This window comes from Nannospalax galili, unplaced genomic scaffold (genome assembly GCF_000622305.1).
Source record: "Nannospalax galili isolate Female #2095 unplaced genomic scaffold, S.galili_v1.0 scaffold764, whole genome shotgun sequence".
NCBI classification, from domain to species: domain Eukaryota; kingdom Metazoa; phylum Chordata; class Mammalia; order Rodentia; family Spalacidae; genus Nannospalax; species Nannospalax galili.
Window position 1 is genome coordinate 353,026 of NW_008351635.1, and position 22,211 is coordinate 375,236.

General features: G+C 39.2%; 1 protein-coding gene across 1 annotated transcript; it reads right to left on the reverse strand.

The window, feature by feature from the left end:
* Window positions 1-449: 449 nt before the first annotated feature.
* On the reverse strand, window positions 450-20,945 carry Rpe65 (retinoid isomerohydrolase RPE65). The gene is made up of 14 exons (XM_008848539.1): window positions 20,826-20,945; window positions 19,537-19,619; window positions 17,104-17,254; window positions 15,371-15,478; window positions 14,540-14,681; window positions 10,257-10,404; window positions 9,038-9,119; window positions 8,692-8,824; window positions 8,449-8,588; window positions 7,593-7,722; window positions 2,356-2,470; window positions 2,165-2,259; window positions 1,953-2,064; window positions 450-672 (listed from the first exon to the last, which is right to left on the reverse strand). Exons 1-14 carry the CDS (start codon window positions 20,834-20,836, stop codon window positions 521-523), a joined length of 1,602 nt encoding a protein of 533 aa, XP_008846761.1. The 5' UTR covers window positions 20,837-20,945; the 3' UTR covers window positions 450-520.
* Between the last annotated feature and the right edge of the window lie 1,266 nt (window positions 20,946-22,211).

Below are 22,211 nucleotides of genomic sequence, written 5' to 3' on the forward strand. Positions count from 1 at the left end.
GGTGTAAGACAATGTTTACTTTGACAGTAAGGAAGCTTTCTTTGTCTTGACTTAGAAACACCACATTGAGTATAGAAGATTTTGGTTTTTAAATGTAAATAATGTAAAAAAATTTAGACAAATGCTTAAAAACCACTTTTTAATAGGAAGAAAAAGCAGTTTTAAAAGTCCATACTCATCTCCTACTTGATTCTTGATGTTTAAAATTTTTTTCAGTTATGGTTTGTTTCACAGAGAAAGTATGATCATCTGAATGCTTTGTATGTTCACAATTTTTATTTGTTTTTAAGTTTTAAATTTTCATTTATTTATTTTTATTAATTAATTAATTTGTTCATTTATTTATTTATTATGTGTGTGAGCACATACATGCCATACTATTCATGTCGAAGGCAGAGGACAACTTGCAGGAATCAGTTTTCTCCTTCCACCATGTGGATCCCAGGGATTGGATTCAGGTTGTCAGGTGTGGTGGCTAGCATCTTTACCCACTGAGCCATCTTGCTGGCCTAGAACATGTTCATGGTTTTTTGAACAGTCCATGGAAGGTGACAGGGATATTAGTCTCCACTTCAGCCCTAGCAACTTCACTCAAGTCTTTGGCATTCAGAATCAGAAGATATGCTGGTTTTTGTCCTGCCCCAGGGCTCACCACCACACTCAGAACTACACCTGTTAATCAGAAACAAATAAGGCAGTTTTGAAATGAAAAGGCCTTAGGTTCTAAGATTACGGTAATTAAAATTATATAGGTGGAAAGGTGGTTTTACACTGACAAATGTAGAAAACCGTATGACGTGACTTTCTCTGACCCTTCAGTTACCTGGCTGTGTGACCACTTGAAGGAGTCTTCTAAACGCTTTGCTCTTGGACTAGCATCTCTAGGAAGGGAATGACCTCATCTTTCTTGTCTCTGCCCTATCCCAGGATCCAACTACAATGAGTAGATCATAGTATGAACTCATTAATGCCTGTTGAGTTAATGGATCTATGTTTTTATCTGCAGTATAAGAATATAACTGCTGTTTTATTTACTACAAAACAAGTGATGATCAAGTGAAAATGTGCATTAAAAGACTTTAAAGTAGAAAGGCAAATTACATCTACTATTTTCAAGACCTATGTGCAAGCTTTCTTAAGACAAAATAAGAACATACCTTTTACACATTTTTATATTTGAGACAGGGTCGCCCTATAGCCTCAGCTGACCTAGAACTCCCTAAGTAGACTAGACTGGCCTTGATCTCACAGAAATTCACATGCCTCTGCTTCCTTCCTGAGTGCTGGGATTAATGGTGTGCACCACCATACCCAGCTCTTTTACACTTTTGAATGAGTGGATGCATACATAAAATTGCTTAGCTGGGAATGGCCCCACAATTATTTATCTCTGTTCTTCTGTGGTTTCCCATGTTTTAATCCTCTAGAGTGTAATTCATCTCCTTGTCCCACCTGACATTAGTCTAAGTAAGATGGATGCTATGTAATGCAGTTGCTCTATTACATGTGGTAACTCTGGTGACCTTTTTAGCCCCAGCATACACCAAAATCTAGAGTCCCAGATGCACATTCTTTCTCTTGACTTATCAGGATACTTTGTTTCCTCTCTTAGAACTTTGCCTTTTTTTTTTTTCCCCAGAAATACATTTTGGTGAGGAAAGGCAAATGCCTACAATTCTCGCTGTCATATTCCATTCTCCCCTCTTCATTCAGAACTCCACCATGATACAGAAAATGTTTTGCTGCTCTTTTTTCCCCATAAGCAATCAATAAGATCTGATCACAGGTGAAGTTCACTTTCAAAGAAATTTTGTTTCTTGAGTGCAGTTCTATTCATATTTATTAAGAATTGCCTTTGACTGTTAGGAAATAGCCCAACTCCTTTCCTAAGGATGAACATACAGAACTCTAGTATAAAAGGCATGTTCAGACACAGTCATTGTTTTCATTACCATCATCTTCTTCCAGGGCATCTGGGTGAGAAACAAAGATCGGTTCAGATGGGTATGAATCTGGCTCTTGCCACATCCAAATTTCTTTAGTTTTGACATTCAGCTTACAAAGCTGCTAGTGAGTAAGAACAACCAGTTGATCAGTGAACATGCTTTACTTGACTAGAACATGACTCAAAGTGATGTTTGGTATTAGTAAGGTGATTAATTACCTTGTCTGGAACAAAGTGATTCAAGCCAAGTCCGTATGCATAGGTATAAGGTTTCCCTCCATATTTCTGGTAATTTATTTGAGGAAACTCAAAGGCTACAGAACAGAGCATATGCTTAGGAAAACGCAGTTAATCTCTTTGAGCAGAACACTTATTCCCATCTCAGTGGTGTTTTCTCTAGATTATCTTACCTTGGCGAGGCCCTGAAAAGAGAACCTCAGGTTCTAGCCAGATCGTCTCATCACTGCGCAGAATGGCAGTGGCATTGGTGTTGGGGAGTGTGACTAAATTCCTGCCTGTGTCAGCCTAAGAAAGAAGATAACAGAAAACTCAGTGAACAGGAAAGAAAACTCAAACAGTCAGGAATACAGACTTCCCAAATTTTGTCCTGTGAGTTTTTTCTGACATCATCATTCAGGGAGGGGCAGTGTAGGAAGGAGAAGATGAGTCCAAGGCACCCATGGGAGCCAGGGCATCCACAGACCCAGACAAACTGCCTTCCTGGCCAACTGTTGGCTGAGGACCCCTCAAGAAGTCACACGGGCTCTTAGGGGCTCATTTTGGTCATCTGTGAGATGAGATTGTCTTCAGAGAAAATTTAGGGTTTTGAGGAAGGTCCTGCAAAATTGTAGATAAAAAATAAAAAATACTCTGAAGAATAACAAAGATGTTAAATGCCTGAGGGATAAAGGTGTTTATTTCTTTTTTAATAGCTCTTTTAAATTTTATTAAATTTATTCTTATTTTATGTGTATGAGTGTTTTGCCTGCATATATGTAAGTGCACCCATGTCATGCAAAGCCTGTGGAGGCCAGAAGAGGGCATCAGATCCCCTTGAACTGGAGTTAGGGACAGTTGTTAGCCACTGTGTAGGTGCTGGGAATCAAGCCTTGGTCCCCTACATTAGCAGCCAGTGATCTTAAACACTGAGCCAGCTCTCCAGTTCCATTTATTTCTTATAGCTAGAATACATCTGGTTTTTGGTGTTTTTTTTTTTTTTTTTTGAAAATGCCATGTAATTATAGTGTCAAAAGGAAAAAAAGTAGAAAAACCACTAGGCCAGGTTTTTAAAAGACAATTATCTCACACATGTTGGCATGCACACAGGTGGACACAAGTCCTTTTAAAGTATTGCATGAAAATAGTGGAAAATATTTCCATTTATTGATACTTTTATCAAATATTTGATCACATTTTTTTGTAACAAACTTCTAGACATTTGGAGGCATTTCTCAGGGTTAGTGAAACTTATGTTCTATTTGGAAATTAAGAGTAAGTATACTTCATGAATAAAATGTATAATATACTGTGAATGTAGGAACAGGAAGAGGGATCAGAAATATGCATCCTCATATTTACAGACAAATGTACCTTTTACATCTCATCAAAGAAGCTTTGTTTTGCAACAGATGGAGACTATTATAAAGTTACAGTACTGGTCAAACAAAGAATAAGTGTCTATGAGACACTTAACCCTAAGTGACACATTTTCAATGCAACCTCTACACATAGGATGATGCATTGCTCACCTCTCACCAGAGAGGTTTCCTTATGCAGTGGATGGTGATTAACACAGAAACCCAAAATTGATCAATGTGCAGAGAACAAGAGGCCACAGAGTGCTTATCCATGAATAGGACACCTATTCAAACCTCTGCCTCCAAAGGCTTAGGGATCATTGCAGAGAGGAGATGGAAAGAGTCTAAGAGCCAGAAGGGATGGCTAACCACAAGGTAACAGTCTTCCAGACAGCTGGTCAGTTACTCATATGAACTCACAGTAATGATGACAGTATGCACAAGTCCTATGCAAGCTCAAACAAGACAAAATCCCAGCCTAGACATGGAGAAGTAATAAGTATAAGAAATATCAACCCAACCTAAGAACTTTTTGGCTGATGGGAGGGAGAGAGACAGTTTCATAGGGATGGGACTCTTGGTGGGCCCAGTGGATGAACCTTCACTGAAGGACATTTGGGCACACAAATCAGGCTCTATAGGACACACACACACACACACACACACACACACGAGAGTACATTAAATTGGATGGGGGGAGGCAGTGGAGGGAGGTGCAGAGAGGGGAGAGGACCTAAATATCGTCAAACTATATTGTATGAAAATCATAAAAATTCAATACAATTTTTTTAAGTGTGAAGGTTTCATGGGTTGAAATTTTATAGGTGGTCAGAGTGGGCTTCTTTTTAAAAGTGGCATTTGATACAAAACCCCTAGGTGAAAAAATCTGTAATGCATTCAAACAGGGAGAAAAACCTGCAAGATCTGGGGAAGGAAGTACGGAGCATGCTCAAGGAGCATCAGAGACCAGTGTAGTGGCAGCTAGGAGAGCTGTGTGGGAAGCTAAGGGTTTATATTGTGTAAGGCTTGTGGATCCTGGTGAGGACCTGCTCTCTGTGCATGAATGAGGGGAAACCACTAAAGGGTTTTGAGCAGAGGAGGGGCACATTGTGGTTTATTTTTGAAAGAATTCCTCTTTTTCTTTGATGAGTCTACACTTGGGTGTTTATTTTGGGGGTAGGGTTCAAGAGTGGAAGCAGAAAAAGGTTTGTTTTATAGTAGTTCAGTCCAGATAAAATGGTTCTGACCAGGATGGTAACATTGGCAACAGTGAGACAGGGTAGATTGAGTTAAGGATTTCCTTGTGAATAATATTTGAATGTAAGAGAGGCAGAAATCTCAGCACCATAGTGTCTGACCTGAACAGTTAAAGGTTGGCATTGTCCCACAATTCTTGAGGCTATTGAAGGTGGGGACGGAAGGTGAGAAATTCAGGGTTTGTTTTACTAAGCTTTGGATGTCCGTTGAACATTAAATGGAGAAGTGGAGACAGTGCACTATGAGAACTGTGATGTTAAGGAGCCAAAGGAAGTCATGTCAGCTACTTCAAAACAACCTGTCAGAGCAGTGAGAGCACAAAGAGGCAGAGGGGCACCAACAGCTGAATTACGGGAGGAGCAAGAGGAGGCAGCTCTTTGGAGTTGAGAGAAGGACCTTGTGAGGACACTATGTATAGTCTATTAAGGATTTGGAAGGGATGATCTGGAAGGGAAGCAGGGGGAGAATTAATGGAGTGATGTCCCTAGTTCAAGAATGGGAGAGAGTATCCCATTTTGACGGCTAGTCAAAATATAGGTGCAGATGCTGGTGAGTAGTAGATGAAGCCATAGGAATCTCTGGTTCTTTTCTCATTACTTTCATTTGTTTCAGAGGATGAGGGGGCATAGTCATTATCACATAGGAGCATGGGGCAGGAAGTGTAGAAGTGAGGGGAGGGATATGGAATATTTAATTATCAAAATGAGACAGTAAGTGAAGTTAGGGAATGAAGCTGTAAGGTTTATAGTCATACATCTAAAATTGGACCAACTAACATGATTGTGTCTTTACAGAACTTGAGTTTGGACTCAGAGGTACAAATATGGAGAAGGAAAATAATCTGATTGAACTATGGCATGGTTTTGAGAAAGATAAAGTAAGAAAGAGGCAAAATAAGTGAGGATCTATTCAAAGGTGTTCACAATCATTGACCACAGTGTGGAGGGAAAGTGAGTTCAAGGTAGTGAGGGATAGTGAGTAATATATTCAATGGCCAAGTGTGATGGCACCCACCTTTAATCCCAGCACTTGGGAGGCAGAGGGAGGCAGATCTCTGAGTTTGAGGCCAGCCTGGTCTACATAGTGAGTTCCAGGTCAGCCAGGGCTACATAAAGGAAGGAATGGCAGCTGGCTGGGAAACACTGAAAGACAAAAGGCACAGTCAGAGCATGGCATGCATACTGTTAAAATTATCAAAGAACATTTATGGTCTAGTAGGGATTCCAGTCTCTAGATTACTTATTGCCCAGTCTGTCCTCCATGGTCTACCTTGGGTGACCCATGTCATCCACAAACGCCACAAACTTTAACTCCTTCAGTGTCTCCTTACTAATTATATGTCATCCAGGGCCCGATAAAGCCCTTTACAGTAGCATTCCAACTTATCTTTTCAGTCCCCTTCACCAACCCCCACCTCTCCTATGGCCCTAATGAGACACCTCAGGGCTTCAAATACATTTCTGTGTTAAGCGTTTTTGAAGCTCCTTGCCTATCTATAAAGCCATCACCAACTTTCAGTCTTTAATTAACTTACTAAAGATAGGGGGTTTTAAACTGTGTTTGTTTTCCACGATCTCTGATCTAAGCCTTTAGTTCAATGTTTATCTTCCATGTAGTTGCCCTTTTGTCCAAAGAGGCAGCACATAGAAGGAAAGAAGGTGTATTCATGTGTTTACATGGGAATATTATATGTTTCTTGTCTTTCACTGAAAATTCTAGATGTTATTGAAATCATCCTGAAAAGAAAATCACTGAAGAAAGAGGAGAAAATGTAGAAATAAAGAGGTGGGTTGTGGTGCTCATAAAGACATCCCTTCAAGGCTCCTCATTCTAGATCTTCTGCTCTTCTAGTCATAAAGGCCCTTTAAAAGCACACTTTCTCAAGTGTAGCATGGATCCATTGCTTTCTACTGTATTTTGAACTATGACTAGCTAGGTAAGAGCAGGTATAGGGACGGTCTTTCTCCAAAGCCCTTTGTTACTTAAGCATGATTCATCAAGAGGAACACAATCACCTTCAAATCTTCTTACTGAGTTTCCATTTCCCTAAGGTTAAACCCACATTACAGAAAAGGACATACCCCGGGCCAAGGACCTTGTTTCAGATAACATCTGCTCTCAGGGCCATCCATTTACTCTCAAAACATCTCTTCAATGCTCATGGCTCCCTAATTTCTGAGTATTTAAGACTCAACCTTCTTTGAGCTTCTCATTTTATTGAGTTCTTATGTGCATATTAATAATTTGAATGCCCTTTCCCTTGCCAATGTGTCTATTGCCAGTTTGTTTCAGTTACTAAATCTGAGAAGGGCGTTATGAACTTCTCTACAACTACCTAATGCCACTATTTTTGTTACCTGCCAGTGTTTTCAGATTTATATATAAAAAAATTCCTTTGTCAATGCACTGATTCCCTCCTTGCAAGGATCAGTTGCTTCCTGATCTTTAATTGCTCCAGAATTTAAAACTTCTAAAAACTTTTAAGAGTATTTATATCATTGACAAAAGATTCTGGGAATCAGCAGGGCTCTACTCACTAAAAAGCATGTTTTCAAGGGATTTTTTAACTGAAAGGGCTACAGACTCAGAATCAGGAAATTTGCTTCTTCTCTGCTCCATGGCAGGTGGCTTCTCTCAGCTTCTCTGTCACATCACTCTTTAGAGCTTCAGTTTCCTCATTTGTGAAATGAGAGGTTTAGGTAGCATTTTTAAAGATCTTTGCAGCTCTGAAATTTCAAGACCATATGTACAACCACAATTCCTAGGAAAGATCAAGCACTGTTCATACATAAAGTCCTCACAAAAGAGGCTACCTTGTCAATTACCAAAGGAAGTACGTATCTCCTGACTTCTGGCTGAGGAGCCTTTCCGGCATTTCTTTTCACTTCTTCCCAGTTCTTGCGTAGATTGGCTAAATATAAATAATTATAAACAAATTCAAATCTGTGAAAAAAGAAATCAAGCATGAATGAAATGACAAATAGCTTGTTTTTGTTTTGTTTGAGTCAAGGTTTAATGTGGCCCAGTCTGTCCTTGAACTTAAGAATCTCCTGTCCCTTCCAAATGCTGAGATTTAAGGTATGTACCACCACACTCAGCCAATAATAAACAGTTTTAGAGATGACTTGTGGCTTTAAAAGTCCATATGCCTGGCTGTTCTTTAGTTTACAACTCAGACTGTCATTCCACAAGTATATCAGTCATTTTCTCCTACCTGCTCTGAGGGAAAAAGAGATCTGCTTCATGGATATGTTGCAGTAACAGAGTTTTCTGCCTCACTCTCTCCATTCTGTTTGTGTGTTTAGGGGTAATTTCTTAATGACTAGTCTGAAAATAGCATGCCTCTTTCTCTTATTCAGAGTGACAAGCAGTTCAAGACCCCTTAGAGACCATGAGAAGTTTAAATTTACTTTTCGGGCCATGGAACCTCCTGTTTTTAGGTCTGATTCATGGATCTAATTGGTTTTCAATGTTAACCTTTGTTCTGATGGCTAGCCTGTTTCTAATTTCTTAAACTCTCTAGTGATTTATCATGTACATTTTTCATTCTTGCATACCTCTTTTTTTTTTAAGATATGGTTCACAGCACAGAGGGCATCCTCTCTGTAAAAGCCCCTCTGTTTCCAGAGGGAACTGGAGATGGGACACTTATCCAATGTCCTTTCTTACCCTTTCCAGCAACAGAGATCCACAATCAGAAACCCATTTTCTTCATAAGTGTTAATGTGATGGAAGAGGTTGAAAGGTGAGGTTCTGTATTTATTATTGAGGTACTTTCTTCTTTTTTTGTCAGCAATATGAAGCCAAACCTTGAAAAAAAAGGAAAACATTTTGGTACATTTATAAAGGAAAAAATACATTATAAAACATACCTTACTCAAAATCACAACTTGACAAACAAATCAGACATACCCCCATGCTTTCATTGGACTCAAAACAGTCCATGTAGTTGGCTCCCCAAAGACTCCATGAAGAAAGGAACTTGAACAAATTAATTTTGACCGGTGTCTCCACAAAAACAATATAGTTGGGAGTCAGACCAAAACTGTTCAGAAACACAAACAGGTTAGTGAATAGGAGGGCAGGTTCTCAGCTAAAGAAAATATGTCTACATAAGCTGTGCTTAGTTACATGACTCTATAGTGCCTATATGAAATCAATTAAGTTTAAATTTAGTTTTCTACAAGGAAATGTCTTGACCAGGACTGCTATCAAAGGCAAGAAGATATCTTTAAACTTGAGCTTTCCTTCAAGTTACCTGTGGACGTAAGATGGCTTGAACCGATCGCTGCAGGGGAATTGCACAATGACCTCTGCCTTGCTTATTGGATCTTCTTTATCTGAAATAAAATGATTATAAAAGGGTTTGGAAGAACCTCTTATTTGTTTTAATGTAAAGCAGTTCAAACATATTATACAAGCAAAGAAATATGTTTTCAGATGTGGATATTTTCAGATCTTTTTTTCTTCTTCTCAGTCATGTTTTAGTGGAATTTCATATTAAGCTACAGTCACTCAGAAAAATCCAAACAGCAGCAAACTTGGAAAAATGCACTCAAGTGCGTGGGGAAAGGACTGTGGAGTCACATCTCACAAGTCAAGGTAAGTTTTAAGTTCTGAGAAGTAAAATAGTGCTTTAGTGCAGACAAAACCCCCTTATAGTATTGCAAGATGCCTCAAAACTAGAATATGGATGAGTTGGTATCCATAGCCCTGTACAATAATTACTACACACATTAAAGTACATTAGCAGTTAGCATTCTCAAACTTTGCTGCACATGAGATCATATAGACAATTCCTTAAAATATGACAGAGACCTCACTTCCAGAATTTCTCAATTTTCTTAAAGTAGGACCCAAGATTTCTACTTCTATAGGTTTCTAAGTGACTCTGCTGACCCAAGAACTATACTTTAAGAACTACATTAAGCAGTACTAAACAAAGCCCACACTGATTCAAAAAATCTTAACCTATAATGAGTGAAAGATGAGTGGGTAAGTCTGGAGTCCTCTTCTGCTTTAACTCTTCTTCTAGACTTTTATAGATTTATTTGTAGTTTGAGTAATCAAACACAAAATAATAAACTTTCACACATATATGTATATATGCTATTGTGTACAGATAGATGTTTATTTAATTTGATTTTGCTTGGCATATGAATACAAGCTCAATAAATACTTGCTTAATTTAAATCAAAATCATATGCAAATGCACATAAACACTAGATCTTGAAACATAGCAGAATAGAACTTGGCTGTTTGCTTCCTGTATTTTGAAGTCATCTCTTTTGCTGCAGTACCCTTGGGCACTAGTCACCTGGTAAGGTAGGAATGAGATAAATTCTGATAAAGTCTTAGAGTAATTCAACTAAGCATATAATGCTATCCAGATATTATGATCCAGATCCTATACTTACAGTAACATTTTTCATGATATAAACACTTGCTTTCAGAGGAGGAAAGATTGGTAAACTCACCTGATTGCAGTGGAGGGATTTTTACAATATTGTAGGCAATTGAAAAATTTTTCCCAAAGCAATTGCCAATGTTGTAAACAGTTCCATCACTTTCAATGTGGGGGTGAGCCGTGGCTCCATTGACTGAAACATAATTGCAAAGATCAACCTGTGGAAGGACAGCAAATGTCATCCTTGTTGAAAGAAAGGAGACTGTGCCTCTTTCTGGTCTGGTCCTGCTCTGAGTGAACTTTGTCTTTTCCACCATCCCTCTAGATCCTGCCCTTTCAGGTTTAACTGAAACTACGCTTTCAATATGGACATCTCTGACTCTCATGCTGACTCCAGAAACATTTGAAATATAGAGCTCACTGTGACTATGTTCTTTCTTTGACCCTGATTGGTTGGTACTTTTGCCAACACAGATTGATCTCAAACAATGATAAACTTGCATCCTAGGACTTCTCCTACTGCATCATATTGAATTGTTCAGTTTATAAACATGGCACACTCAATACCACACCCAGTGTCCCACTCAGCATGTACCTGAAACTGATAGGAAACCTGAGATTCATCTAGCATGAATTTAAACTTTTGGAGAAAGGATTCAGTACTTTATTTGAATCCAGGAAATCAATGTCATGGTCAAGGGCACAGAGGCATATGCTGGCAAACCAGCACTAGAATGTCTATGTAGAACTTAATACATATTTATTGAATGAATAATTTACTGTGTTCAACCAAATTCTTTCTCTTTGATGAGCAGCAAAAAATTTAAAGAATAAGGTGTTTTTAAACACCCTGATTTAAATAATTCACTCACCATTGTCTCATCACCGAGCTATTCCTGAACCTGCCCTTCATGTTGGGTGCTGTTTGGTTCCAGGGGTTTAGGACACAGAGAATATTATTGCTCTGAAAAGCTTCCATCTCAATTGTGCTGTTCAATATGACACCCAGTAGCTACTCATAGAAATTTTTTTAAAAAAAGGACATGAAGTTCAGAGTAGGAAGAGGATAGGAGGTGGCTCTGGGAGGAGTTATGGGGAGGAGTAGAAGGTGAATATGATCAAAATACATTGTGTGCCTATATGAAATTCTCAAAGAACATAAAAATATTATTTTTTAAATAATGGAAAATTCCAAAGTCCTAAATACTGAGTAAATCTCTTGTATCAACTTATATCTGCCTATCTTTTTTATTGTTTCTTAGTCCTAGTTTTGCATGACCCTAAAACATGCACTAATGTGTATGAATCAATAGATGAATGGAACCAGATTACATATTTTCCTGCCTAGGACATCAAGCAATTAAGAATCCTTAGCATGCTAATGCTCGCATCCTTTCTGCTAGAGTAAGGATAGATACTTTTATCATAAATTTTGACAAAGTTTTATTCTTCTGTTTCCTAATTGGGCAGTTATAGACATGTTATCGAGAAAGTGCTAAATTTTGTTTATATGTGTATACATATGGTCATATTCTTATAACCATTTAGTAAAATAAGCCTTCAATAAATTTTCAATTAAAAAATAATAAACATAGACACAGAGACAAAAACCTTGCTGTAGTCTACGAAACCTGACATTAAAGAGATTTAAAATCCAGTAAAAAAAAAAAAAAAAGCCGGGGGTGGTGGTGCAAGCCTTTAATCCCAGCACTTGGGAGGCAGAGGCAGGCAGATCTCTGTGAGTTCAAGGCTAGCCTGTTCTACATAGTGAGTTCCAGGACAGCTGGGGCTACAGGGAGACCCTGTCTCAAAAAGACCAAAAAAAAAAAAAAAGTTAAAAAAAAGTTAATTCATTATAATCAGAGAACTTTTCAAACTCAGCCACACTTAAAGGTCTCTCTAGCACTTGAATGCAAGTGCAGAACATGTCCATGATTGCAGAAAGTTCTGTAGGTCAACACTTCATCAGTTCAATTAGTTGGCAAAAAAGAGCAGAAAGTATGAGTTAGTGTCTTTGGAGAAAGGTTCTGTAACCCAGACTGGTTACTCTGGAAAGCTTCCCAAGGACGATGACTCCAAACAATGGTTTCAAGATGAGTAGAAGTTCACCAGGTGGAGTAGGATGATGGAGTGTTCCAGGGAGTGGGGTCTTTATGTGAAAGTGTGGAACTGTGGTGATGTTGCTGGCACAGTGAAGGCATATGTGGAACTGTGGATGAATGGAGTGACAATGGGTCTGCCTTCCACTGAATTTGGACTTTTCCTCAGAAACTATTGGGTTCCTAGATGGAATAACGTTTATATCTGCATCTTAGAAGAGTTTCTACTGCTTTAAAGACATTGTAGTTAAGAGACAGGCTGGAGTCTTAGGCTGTGGTCAGAGAGTGCCGTGAGTAAATAAAAAATACACGTTTTCAAAGTACATTTTTGTATGAAGTCAGGGCACCTTACTATTTAAAGTAGAAACTGAGCCATAACAAAGCCTGTTCTTGAGCATTATAACTTCTGCATTTACTGTTAAAGCACCATGCAACTAGAATATTGGTTCAGTTAGAATCAAATGAATGGCTTAGAAACTTAACTTTAGCACTTTTTTAAATGACCTATACACACCTGAGCAGAGTTGCACACACATTAATCAGAAAGACCTATTGAGAGTGCACATTAAGGGTTAGTAATCCTGTTGAGGATTATGAATTTACCTGTGATATTGAGAACTGCTATTGGGATTATTTTTTCCTTTATCTTTTCATTATTACTATATAGCTCTGATCACTTTTAATTTTTTAATTTATTTTTAACTAGTACATTAAAACTTGAAAACTGTATATATTATCAGGATATTCTGTGATGTTTTGAGACATGTAGACATAATGTTTAAATTATGTTAAATGTGTCTATCTAACGGGACATTTCTTTATGCATAAAGTCCTTTTTCTGACTTTTTAAATACATACCACATTAATGTCGTCTATAGTACTGAGTTCCATCACTAGTCCCCTAGCTAGCCTGTTGTCCCCCCATTCTCAAGAAAATCCCCTAAAGTATAACTCCGTGTCATTTCTTTGAGCAAAGACCTTTAGTATCATTCCATCAAGTAAATAGTTTATTTAAATTGGTCTCACCATACTGTGTTATGCTATTCCCTTTGAAATTACATGCTCTAGATTACTAGTTCTGAATTGAGAGTAATTTTTCCCTTAAAGGAGACCTAACAGAAGAGGCATTTTGAATTTGCATAGTGATCAAGGACATTACTAGTGTTTATGTGGACAAGGTCAAGGACACTAACATCTAAAACCTGCAGTGTGTAGAACAGTCCTACACAGATGAGACATCACCTGCCCAAGTTTTTAATGTTTGCACTGAGAACTTTTTCAGGTCTAGCCTGAAGACATAATTCTCGGCTTCCACAAATGTGTCCCTTATTTTCCTGCCTCTGTGACTTTGATCATGCAACCCCTCCATCTAAAAGAATGCTCTTTTACCAAATTCACTGAAGTTGTATGCATTTTAAGCTCCAGGTCAAATGCAAGCCCTTTGAACCTTTCTTGATCTGCCTTCTTTTCACCAGAACCAACCAACTTGAGACATAATCTTTTATCTGCTTTTCTTAGGGTTACTTTTTGTTAAAAGGACTAATCACATTCTGAGTCCTGTTATTGTGATCCCCCTTTGATTTCTCCAGCTAGAGGTTAAACTTCCTAAAGACAAGAACGATGCTTTGCAAATATGTGTCAATAAATACTGGTTAAGGTTGTGAGTCTTTTGAAAGTAACACTCATTGAGACTGCATAAATTCTCAGCAAAATGTATCACTTTCTAATATTTTCATCTATACTATTTCATTTAGAATGCAACTAAGAAGTATCTACAAAAGGAAAAAATTGATTTGTACATTTGCTTGGAACCACCAATAGTGGGATTGTCAATGCTATCACTGTAATTTTTGAACACAGTGTATCCTGGATCCGTGCTAGACTATAAGCCTCAAGAGTCAAAGACTGAGTCATGTTCCTCATCCATACATCCCTTGCATCTGGCAAAAGTTCCGATACATGGAAAGTTCTCAGTATTGTATTTGTGTTACAAATGAACAAACAAATGAATGAATGAACTAAAGAATATGTTAGGCTTTTTAAATGGTTTACCTTCCATCTATATAAGTGTTTAAAACTTCGTAGGTGAAGGAATACATTTCATCCTATGTTATATATCTAGCAGCTGATGACTATTAAGAATCCAAAACTTAATCAGCCTCCTATGTTCTTTCCATTGACTTTATTCTAATGTTTTAATTCTAAGTCCTCAATTTTACATGCTGAGCAATGTCCTCTGAGTACTATGTCCTACCTGTTTAATTGTCTCCAAGGTCTCCGGATTAACCTTCGTGATAAAGTTGGTCTCTGTGCAGGCATAGTAATCTTCTCCCACTGGGTAGATATTTACAAGGGCATTGTCAGTAACCTCCACTCCCCGAAAGTAAGAAAAAAACCTGCAGAAGCAAATTATTTTTCCAGTTATGATAATTTTTAAAAAAAATCTAAGCATTATTTTTCTTTATTTCAACTTTTACAAAAACCTTATTAGAATTTCATTCATGTATATAAGATGTTTTGATCAAATCCTTACCCACTCCTTCTCCTCCAACATTCCCCCCTCTGAAAAGATAATCCTAAAATCTTTTAAGGATTAGATACAAGCTCCCAAATACTTTTGATATTTTTGGCCTTTGGAACAGAGTATGTTGCTAACAGGCCCAAGGACATTTTGACTTTTAGTCAAGAAACTGGCTACATTTCTTTGAGGTCTTTTTACCCTAGAATAGGGACGCAGACCGCTCTGGCTTCTTCCATGCTGAACAGGGACGCAGGGTGAGGCAACTGGAGTACCCCTTCAGTGGGTCTATCTAAAAGACTCCCAAATTGCATAACTCTTGTCTCTAAGGGGAAAAGAAAGTCCTTGAATGATGAATAGGAGATGTGAAGGAGAAGTAAAGGCAAGAGTAATTAATTAGTATTACAAGTTCTGGACAGGAAACTAGAAAAAAGAACAGGACAATTTTCAAACGTTCATATGAGAATCCATTGGAGTTTCTTGACAAGGCCTTATGACAATTTTTTAATTCATAGATAAAAGGGCTAATATAAAATGTCTTTTAACATGCAGTTTGGTTTCATTAACCTGGAAAATACATTCTTGCAGGGGTCTGGGAAAGCACAGGTGCCAAATTCTGTTATGACAATCCTCTTCTCAGTCATTGCTCGGACATAAGCATCAGTGCGGATGAACCTGAAGGACATTGAGACATGAGAAAAGGTCACAGGTGGGCCATCAGTACAGGACAAGTGAAGGTCACAGGTCACTCAATGTGTTTCCATCAAATCAGAATTATAAACACAAAACACGAAGAACAAAGAGAGCTCCCCAGCTCCCTTTCTTTGATGACAAAGGGCAAAGAGCTTAAATGGAGTCTTCTAAACCTGTGATGGACAGGGAAACTAAGGCACAGAGAGTTGGAGTGTTTGGCTTAGGTGAATGAGCTGGGCTACAACTCATGATGGCTAGAGTTGGACAAAGTAAACTTCCCATATCATCCCACAGTCAGGCGGGCAGTTTACACAGGACTCATGGTAGCATATAATTCATCATCAGTGTGAAGAAAGTTCATTTCATTGTCCCTTTGTCTTTTCTTGTGTTTGTCTTTAATTTTAAGATTTATTTATCATAATTTTGAACATAGTTATTCTTGAATTTTCTCTCCCACAGGCTGATCTGCTAAACAATTTCCCATACTACCTAGAAAATGCTGCCTGGGGTTTGTCATGTGGAGAACAAATTCCAATTTTGCACTTTTATGAAGAGGAATATAGTCTTTAGAAGGCATGTGAAAGCTTTGTCTAGACTTTAGAATTTGCTTTCCAAGATAAACTTCTGCTTGACAGGCCCTACTCCTCTCTTGTCACAGTTCCAATCCTGCCTCCAGTCTCCCCTCACTTTTCTTTTGATGTTTCTTTAAAAATGCATGAAATTTGTGGTGATCAATCAAGCCACTAACAGGCTTGAAAGTTCACATAGAAGCAGGATATTTACTGGGGTGCATGTGGGGAGGGGCTTCTTGGGATGAAGGCTTTAGTAATATCTCTTGTTAGAAAACTTCTTTTAGTGTATGTGACATACTTAATCCCTCCCTCCTTTGTGGCATCCCCTCTCTTTCCCTTAAAAATTTTGAAGATTGTTTATATTTATTTGTGTGTGTATGTGTCCGTGTGTGTATGTGTGTATGTGTATGTATGTATACATATCACTTCATTAATTTGGAGGTCAGAAAATAATTTGACAGTCAAATTTTCCTTTCTACTATATGTGTTCTGAGGATTGAACTCAGTGGTCAGGCTTGGTGGCAAGTGCCTTTACCCACTGAACCATCTTAGCAACCCCTCTTCCAGACCTTTCTGGTGATAGAAAATTAAAGGAACCAAGATGGACTTTTGTATAACAATTACAGCAACAATAGTAACAGCAGCTTTTGTTACTATTGCATGCTACTCATGTGCTAGATGGTATGTTCTTATTTCACCCTGTAGAGTCTGTCATTTCTTCCACTTTACAGATGACAAATAAAAGAATTAGAGATCAATTTTCTGCCAGAGGTTAACAGTCAGGCAAATGGTGCCTGGTGGATTAAAGATGTGAAGACAGCCATATTGGGTCCCAGAACCTGAGCTCTGGACCCTTTGTTATCTCATGGTAGGATTCACAGGTGTCCTTGTAGGGACATAGACCTGAGTAGATAATGAAGAAGGAAGTGGATCTTGAGGTCTGCTGTGGGTTCAAGAAGATAAACGTCAGACAGGAAGGGAGCAGAGCTAGGTTCCCTCTGGTGAGGGCATGCCTTGCACCCAATGTGGCCTTACCTCCTGTGATATGTCACATGGCCTTCTTTAAACTCAAACTTGTGCAAAAGTGCTTGTCCATCGAACAGGTGGTAGAAAGGCTCAGATCCAACTTCAAAGAGCCCTGGTCCACATCTAAGAAGACTACCAGTGAGCCACAGGGGGATCCTTCCTGCAACAAGGTGAGACAGAATGTTGTGACTTATTCCTGCCCAGGCTGGGTTCTTAAGTGGAGCGATGGTGCTAGCTAGAGTTGGAACAAAACTGGGAAGATGCTCGTTTCCAGTGATCATTCTGGACAGCTCAAATAAGGTGTTTGACAACTTGCCTATGTTCTTATGAGGACATCAAAGTTTAGACACAGCTTGAGGAGTGAGGTGGGCATCCTCAGGTGACAGGAGTTCCACCTACCCCTCTCCTTAGGTGCTGGTCCACTTGCCATTTGCTAGCTCACCTTTGGAAAGAACTTTCCTGATTCAGTTTGGTGGCTTGAAAAGTAGAGGGATGGACTTTGGGATTGAGGGTGAAGATACTAAGGCTAAGTATGTTGGTAGAAGGAACTTTTAAACAAAGTACAGGGATGCTGGTTTTCCAAAATCGAAAACTCCATTTCTCTTGGAATGTGAATTGAATCACTCTCTATGAAATTTAATCTTCTATAGCAGAAAATGCACAAGACTGGGTATTAGGGGCAAGACTTGGATTTAGGATATACTGTTTGCCTTGGCTGAGCCCTTGTTTCTCACCTGCAAAACAAGAGGCCTGCAGGATAGACCCCAGGTCTTTCGTTTTTCCAGTGAGGCTTGGTCCTCTTATCCCTTCAAAAGTATAGCATGTTTGTGTAGTCATGACCAGAATTTTCTGTATTTTTAAACACACTGATTATTACCTACAGACCAAGTTGAGCAGCCTACCTGACATGAGATAAAAATGTGAAAACAAGACCTGGTTTGACTGAAAAAGCACAATGCTGACTTTCTATGCCACACCTAGATTATTAGCATCACAATCTAGTTGAGATGGAACCTTTGCTTCACTTTTTTATAGAGCAGAGAGTAGGGAGGAAAGACTTCCTCAAGCACTGACCCTTCTTATAGTACCATTACACCAGTAAGTCCTCATGTGTGGGTCACATGGGGTCTGTGGACAGTATTGATTATAACAGTGACTGCTGTCTATTGCACTTTGATACTTGATGAAGTTTTCCTACCTAAATTACCTGTTAGCTTTCATAATATTCCCATAAAATAAGAATTAATCTTTGAAAAGTAAAGGAATTAAGGCCCAGAAAATGAAGCTGTTAATAGAACCCAGATAGCAAAATAATGGAACTGCAGTGACACCTTCATCTGTTTGTCTTGAGAAGCAGCTCTCCTGACTTAAAAGGCATGGCACCCAACACCCTTCAGTTCAGTCCTCTCAGATGTTTGTTACTAGACTCTCATTCAAGGCCCTGCTGGGATATTTCCCGTATGCCAGCCACTGTCAAATGCATATTGACAAGGTGTAGTCTTCATCCTAAAGGAAGTCAAGTCACATACTATGTTTCTACACCACAGAAAGTGGAATTGAGGTCAACCAGAGGAGATGAGTTTTTAGTATTAAAACCTGAAACTCAAAAACAAAAACAGAAGCGATATCCCAAACCCTGGATCTCATAAGTCTAATCTTTCTTCTTTCAGTATTATTCTTCTTTTGTCTCTTTGGTTCAGATCTCTGTGACTGTTCTGCTTTTAAACTTAAAAACATTGTATGTTCATGTGGAGGCAGAAGACAACTTGCAGGAGTCATTTTTCTTCTTCCACTGCATGGGTTGCAGGGACCCAATTCAGGTCTTCAGGGTTGGTGGCAAGTATATTTACCCATTGAGCTATCTCACTAGCCCCATGATTGCTTTTTTGTTTTTTTAAATGAACTAAAATTCCTGGGCCTGGGAAGGTCTCACTAGCCACACTGGAATCATATGCAAGTTTATATAATTTCATTTTATTTTTTTTAAAAAAAATCAAAGATTTATCTATTTTAGGTATATGTGTGTGACTGAGTATATGTATATGCACCATGTGCATGCAGTGCCCAGGGAGGTCAGATGATGGTGCTATGAGCTGCCTCAGGTGGCTCAGGTGAGAACAAAACTCCAGTCCTCTGTAAGGGAAATACAGTGTTCTTAACCACTGAAACAAGTTAGAAGAAAACAAAGCAGAGCCCTGAGCTTCAGAGTCCCTTCCCTGCAGAAACAGAACTAGTACCAAAAGACCTCAATGAATATGAAGTCAGAAAAGAGAAGTCTGACAGAAAAGAAGGCTTCAAAATGGGTGAGACTATGGAGCTCTGATTCCAGCGCTTGGAGGCTGAAGGAGGAGGTGGCAAGTTTTAGGTCAACCTGGGCTACATAGCAAGGCCCTGACTCAGAGTACCCAAGCATTCAAGCACACGAAGATCAATGAGACCAACCTGTAACATGAGCTGTGAGTGGTGAGGACAGTTCCTCCACAGTTTCAAAAAGCTTCTTATAGCCACCTGCAGGGTGCTGAACTCTGAAATGTAGGAACAAGGAAGAAGTCCAGGGAGATCGAGCCAATGCCCATGGAGAATGGTGCTTTAAGGTCAATGCTTCCCTTCTAATCTGGCCCTTCCCTTCTAATCTGAGGATTTGTCTGCCAAGCCTAGGCCCCTCCTTTCATGTCAAGGAGAATATCCTCTTTTAATATCAGTAGCCACATGGCCCTAATCCTACCCTCTGCAGTTTCTGATACTCCTAAAGGCAGATCAACTAATCTTGCTGTGGTCACTTTTCCTAAGAATCATCCTGCCCTAGCACCACCTCAGCTGAGACATCGCTGGCGTCCTGCCCACTCATTCCACTCAGAATGATAGCAGTGTCTGGAGTCAGATGCCTTAGGTTTTGTTACTCACACTCAGTGCCTGAGTTCTTCTCATTTTCTCTGTTCTGTTCCAAGCCTCAAGAGATACAGCACTTGGAAAAAAAGTAGCTCAAGAGATTCAGGTTCTGTTTTCTTCCCCCCACTGTATTTCTTGTCTTTGCTTACATTTTATAACGCCTTAGAGTGCAATAGACTCTGAGATCCTGATAAGACTTCCTAGTTCTAAATAATTTTATTGAGCACTGATTGTGAGACACTTCATAAAAAGTAATTTTCATGGCACTAGCTCATTTAAATCTTACAATATTGCAGTGGGGTAAATAATAGTGTTGTGATACCCTGTCCCCAGTCAGAAAACTTTTAAAAGGTAAGTAGTTTAGACTTAAAAACTTACATAATTCACTTCAAATCATACAGCTCAGAAATGACCAAACAAGATATGAAAGTCATCTCTGTGTTCATAACTGCCTTCCAGGCCCACTACAAGTCGCACAAAACTCACCACCATCTAACATGAACTCTGTACATTTAAGTTCACTGAAGGGAGAAATGTCTCCAGCCAGACCTTGAGGGTCTTCTGGGTTTTTTTTTTTTTTTTCTTTTTTCTTTTTTGAAACAAGGTCTTCCTGTAACCCCAGTTTTCCTGGAACTCACTATGTAGACCAGGCTGGCCTCAATCTCACAGAGATGCACTTACCTCTGCCTCTTGAGTGGTAGGATTAAAGGCTTGTGCCACCATGCCCCACTCTGAGGGTCTTATTAAGCAGGTCAACAGCCAATTCTCTTCTCCTGGAGCTCCTGAAATGGCCCATTTACCACCACTATGGCATGATAGAAGGCCCCCAGAGAGATACTTACTGAATAGACATTTTCTCCCTGTCGAGGATGGAAAGTTCTTGAACCAACTGAAGAATGAGGAGTCAAGTCCCCAGCCAGGGCTTTTGTATGTCTTCCAATGCCCCTGAATGGAGCTGTGGCTCTGGGAACCCTCTCAGCTGACTGAGGAGAACAGAAGTGGCTTTCAGCACTTTGGATGCTTGCACATTATTTGGGCTTGCTGTTTCCATAACAGTGTTGTGGCTGTTTTCCAGTGACCTGGATCCTTCCCAAGGAGAATGAGAAGTAAGTGGGTTATATGGAAAGCGGTCGTGTGGGCATACAAAGACAGGCCTGAGCTGATCTCAGTCACTCCTCATTCATGCCTACCTCTGTCTCCCACATCGATGCCCTCATCCTCATCCTCAGTTATTTACTCACTTATTAAAAAATATCTATTACCAGTGTCTAGGACTGGATAGACACATCACAGTCCTTATCCTCATCCTGTAACTGTCAGGAGGACAGGGAACTGTTGGATGCTAAGATTAGAGATGTGTGGGGTGCTGTGGTTGTACATTTTAGCCCCATTATCCCTGTCTGTCCACCTCACTAGTACCCAAATTCTTTGAACTAGGCTGAGGACTTAAGCTTTTTTTTTCTGAGGATGAAACTCTTCATGTCCTTGCTTGTCAGTTTCATTCACATGTCTGCACTAGGGACAAACATGTGCTATCCACAGGAATCCCTGAAAAACAGACAAAAAGACTATACATCTACAATGTTAGCATTTTCTGGGAAACTAAGGAATAATTTAAAATTTAATAAGTCGTTATGACAACTTAAATCTAGAGTTGTTCTACAACTAAGCTGTAGAACAATCAGAGTTCTCAGAAGGATACCAGACACTCAGTTTTTGAGGTCGACTGAAGCATATCACTGGACCATGAGCCAGGGCCCACAGATCAGAGATAGTAGGGAGGGGTTGGTGGTAGAGTCCAGAGTTCTTCCTCAGTGGGTTATGTTCATCCATGGTAATCCTGAGGCCACTGAGATACTGCATAGAATTTAGGCATCAGCTGGCCAATTGACCTCCAAGTTCCATCTTTTAACCATTCCAGAGATTCTGCTAGCTACCTAAAATTTAAAATGTCTGTGCACTGCTTTAATTGGCTGTAGTTTGTGTCACTGTTTGCAGCTAAAGGCCCAACATCCATGAAATGACAGTGGTACCCAGAAAGAATGTCTGTTTTGGAATTAGGAAGTTCCAGAAGAAAGAGAAAGTATCCAAGCTGAGACAGGAAGAATACATGTAAAGAAATCAATAGCTGTGGTCTTGATTCTATACCTGTTCTGGACATTCAGGTCTTCATATTGGACCTCTTCCATTCCCAGGCACCAAGAGGTTTTCCATTATTTTTCTATTAC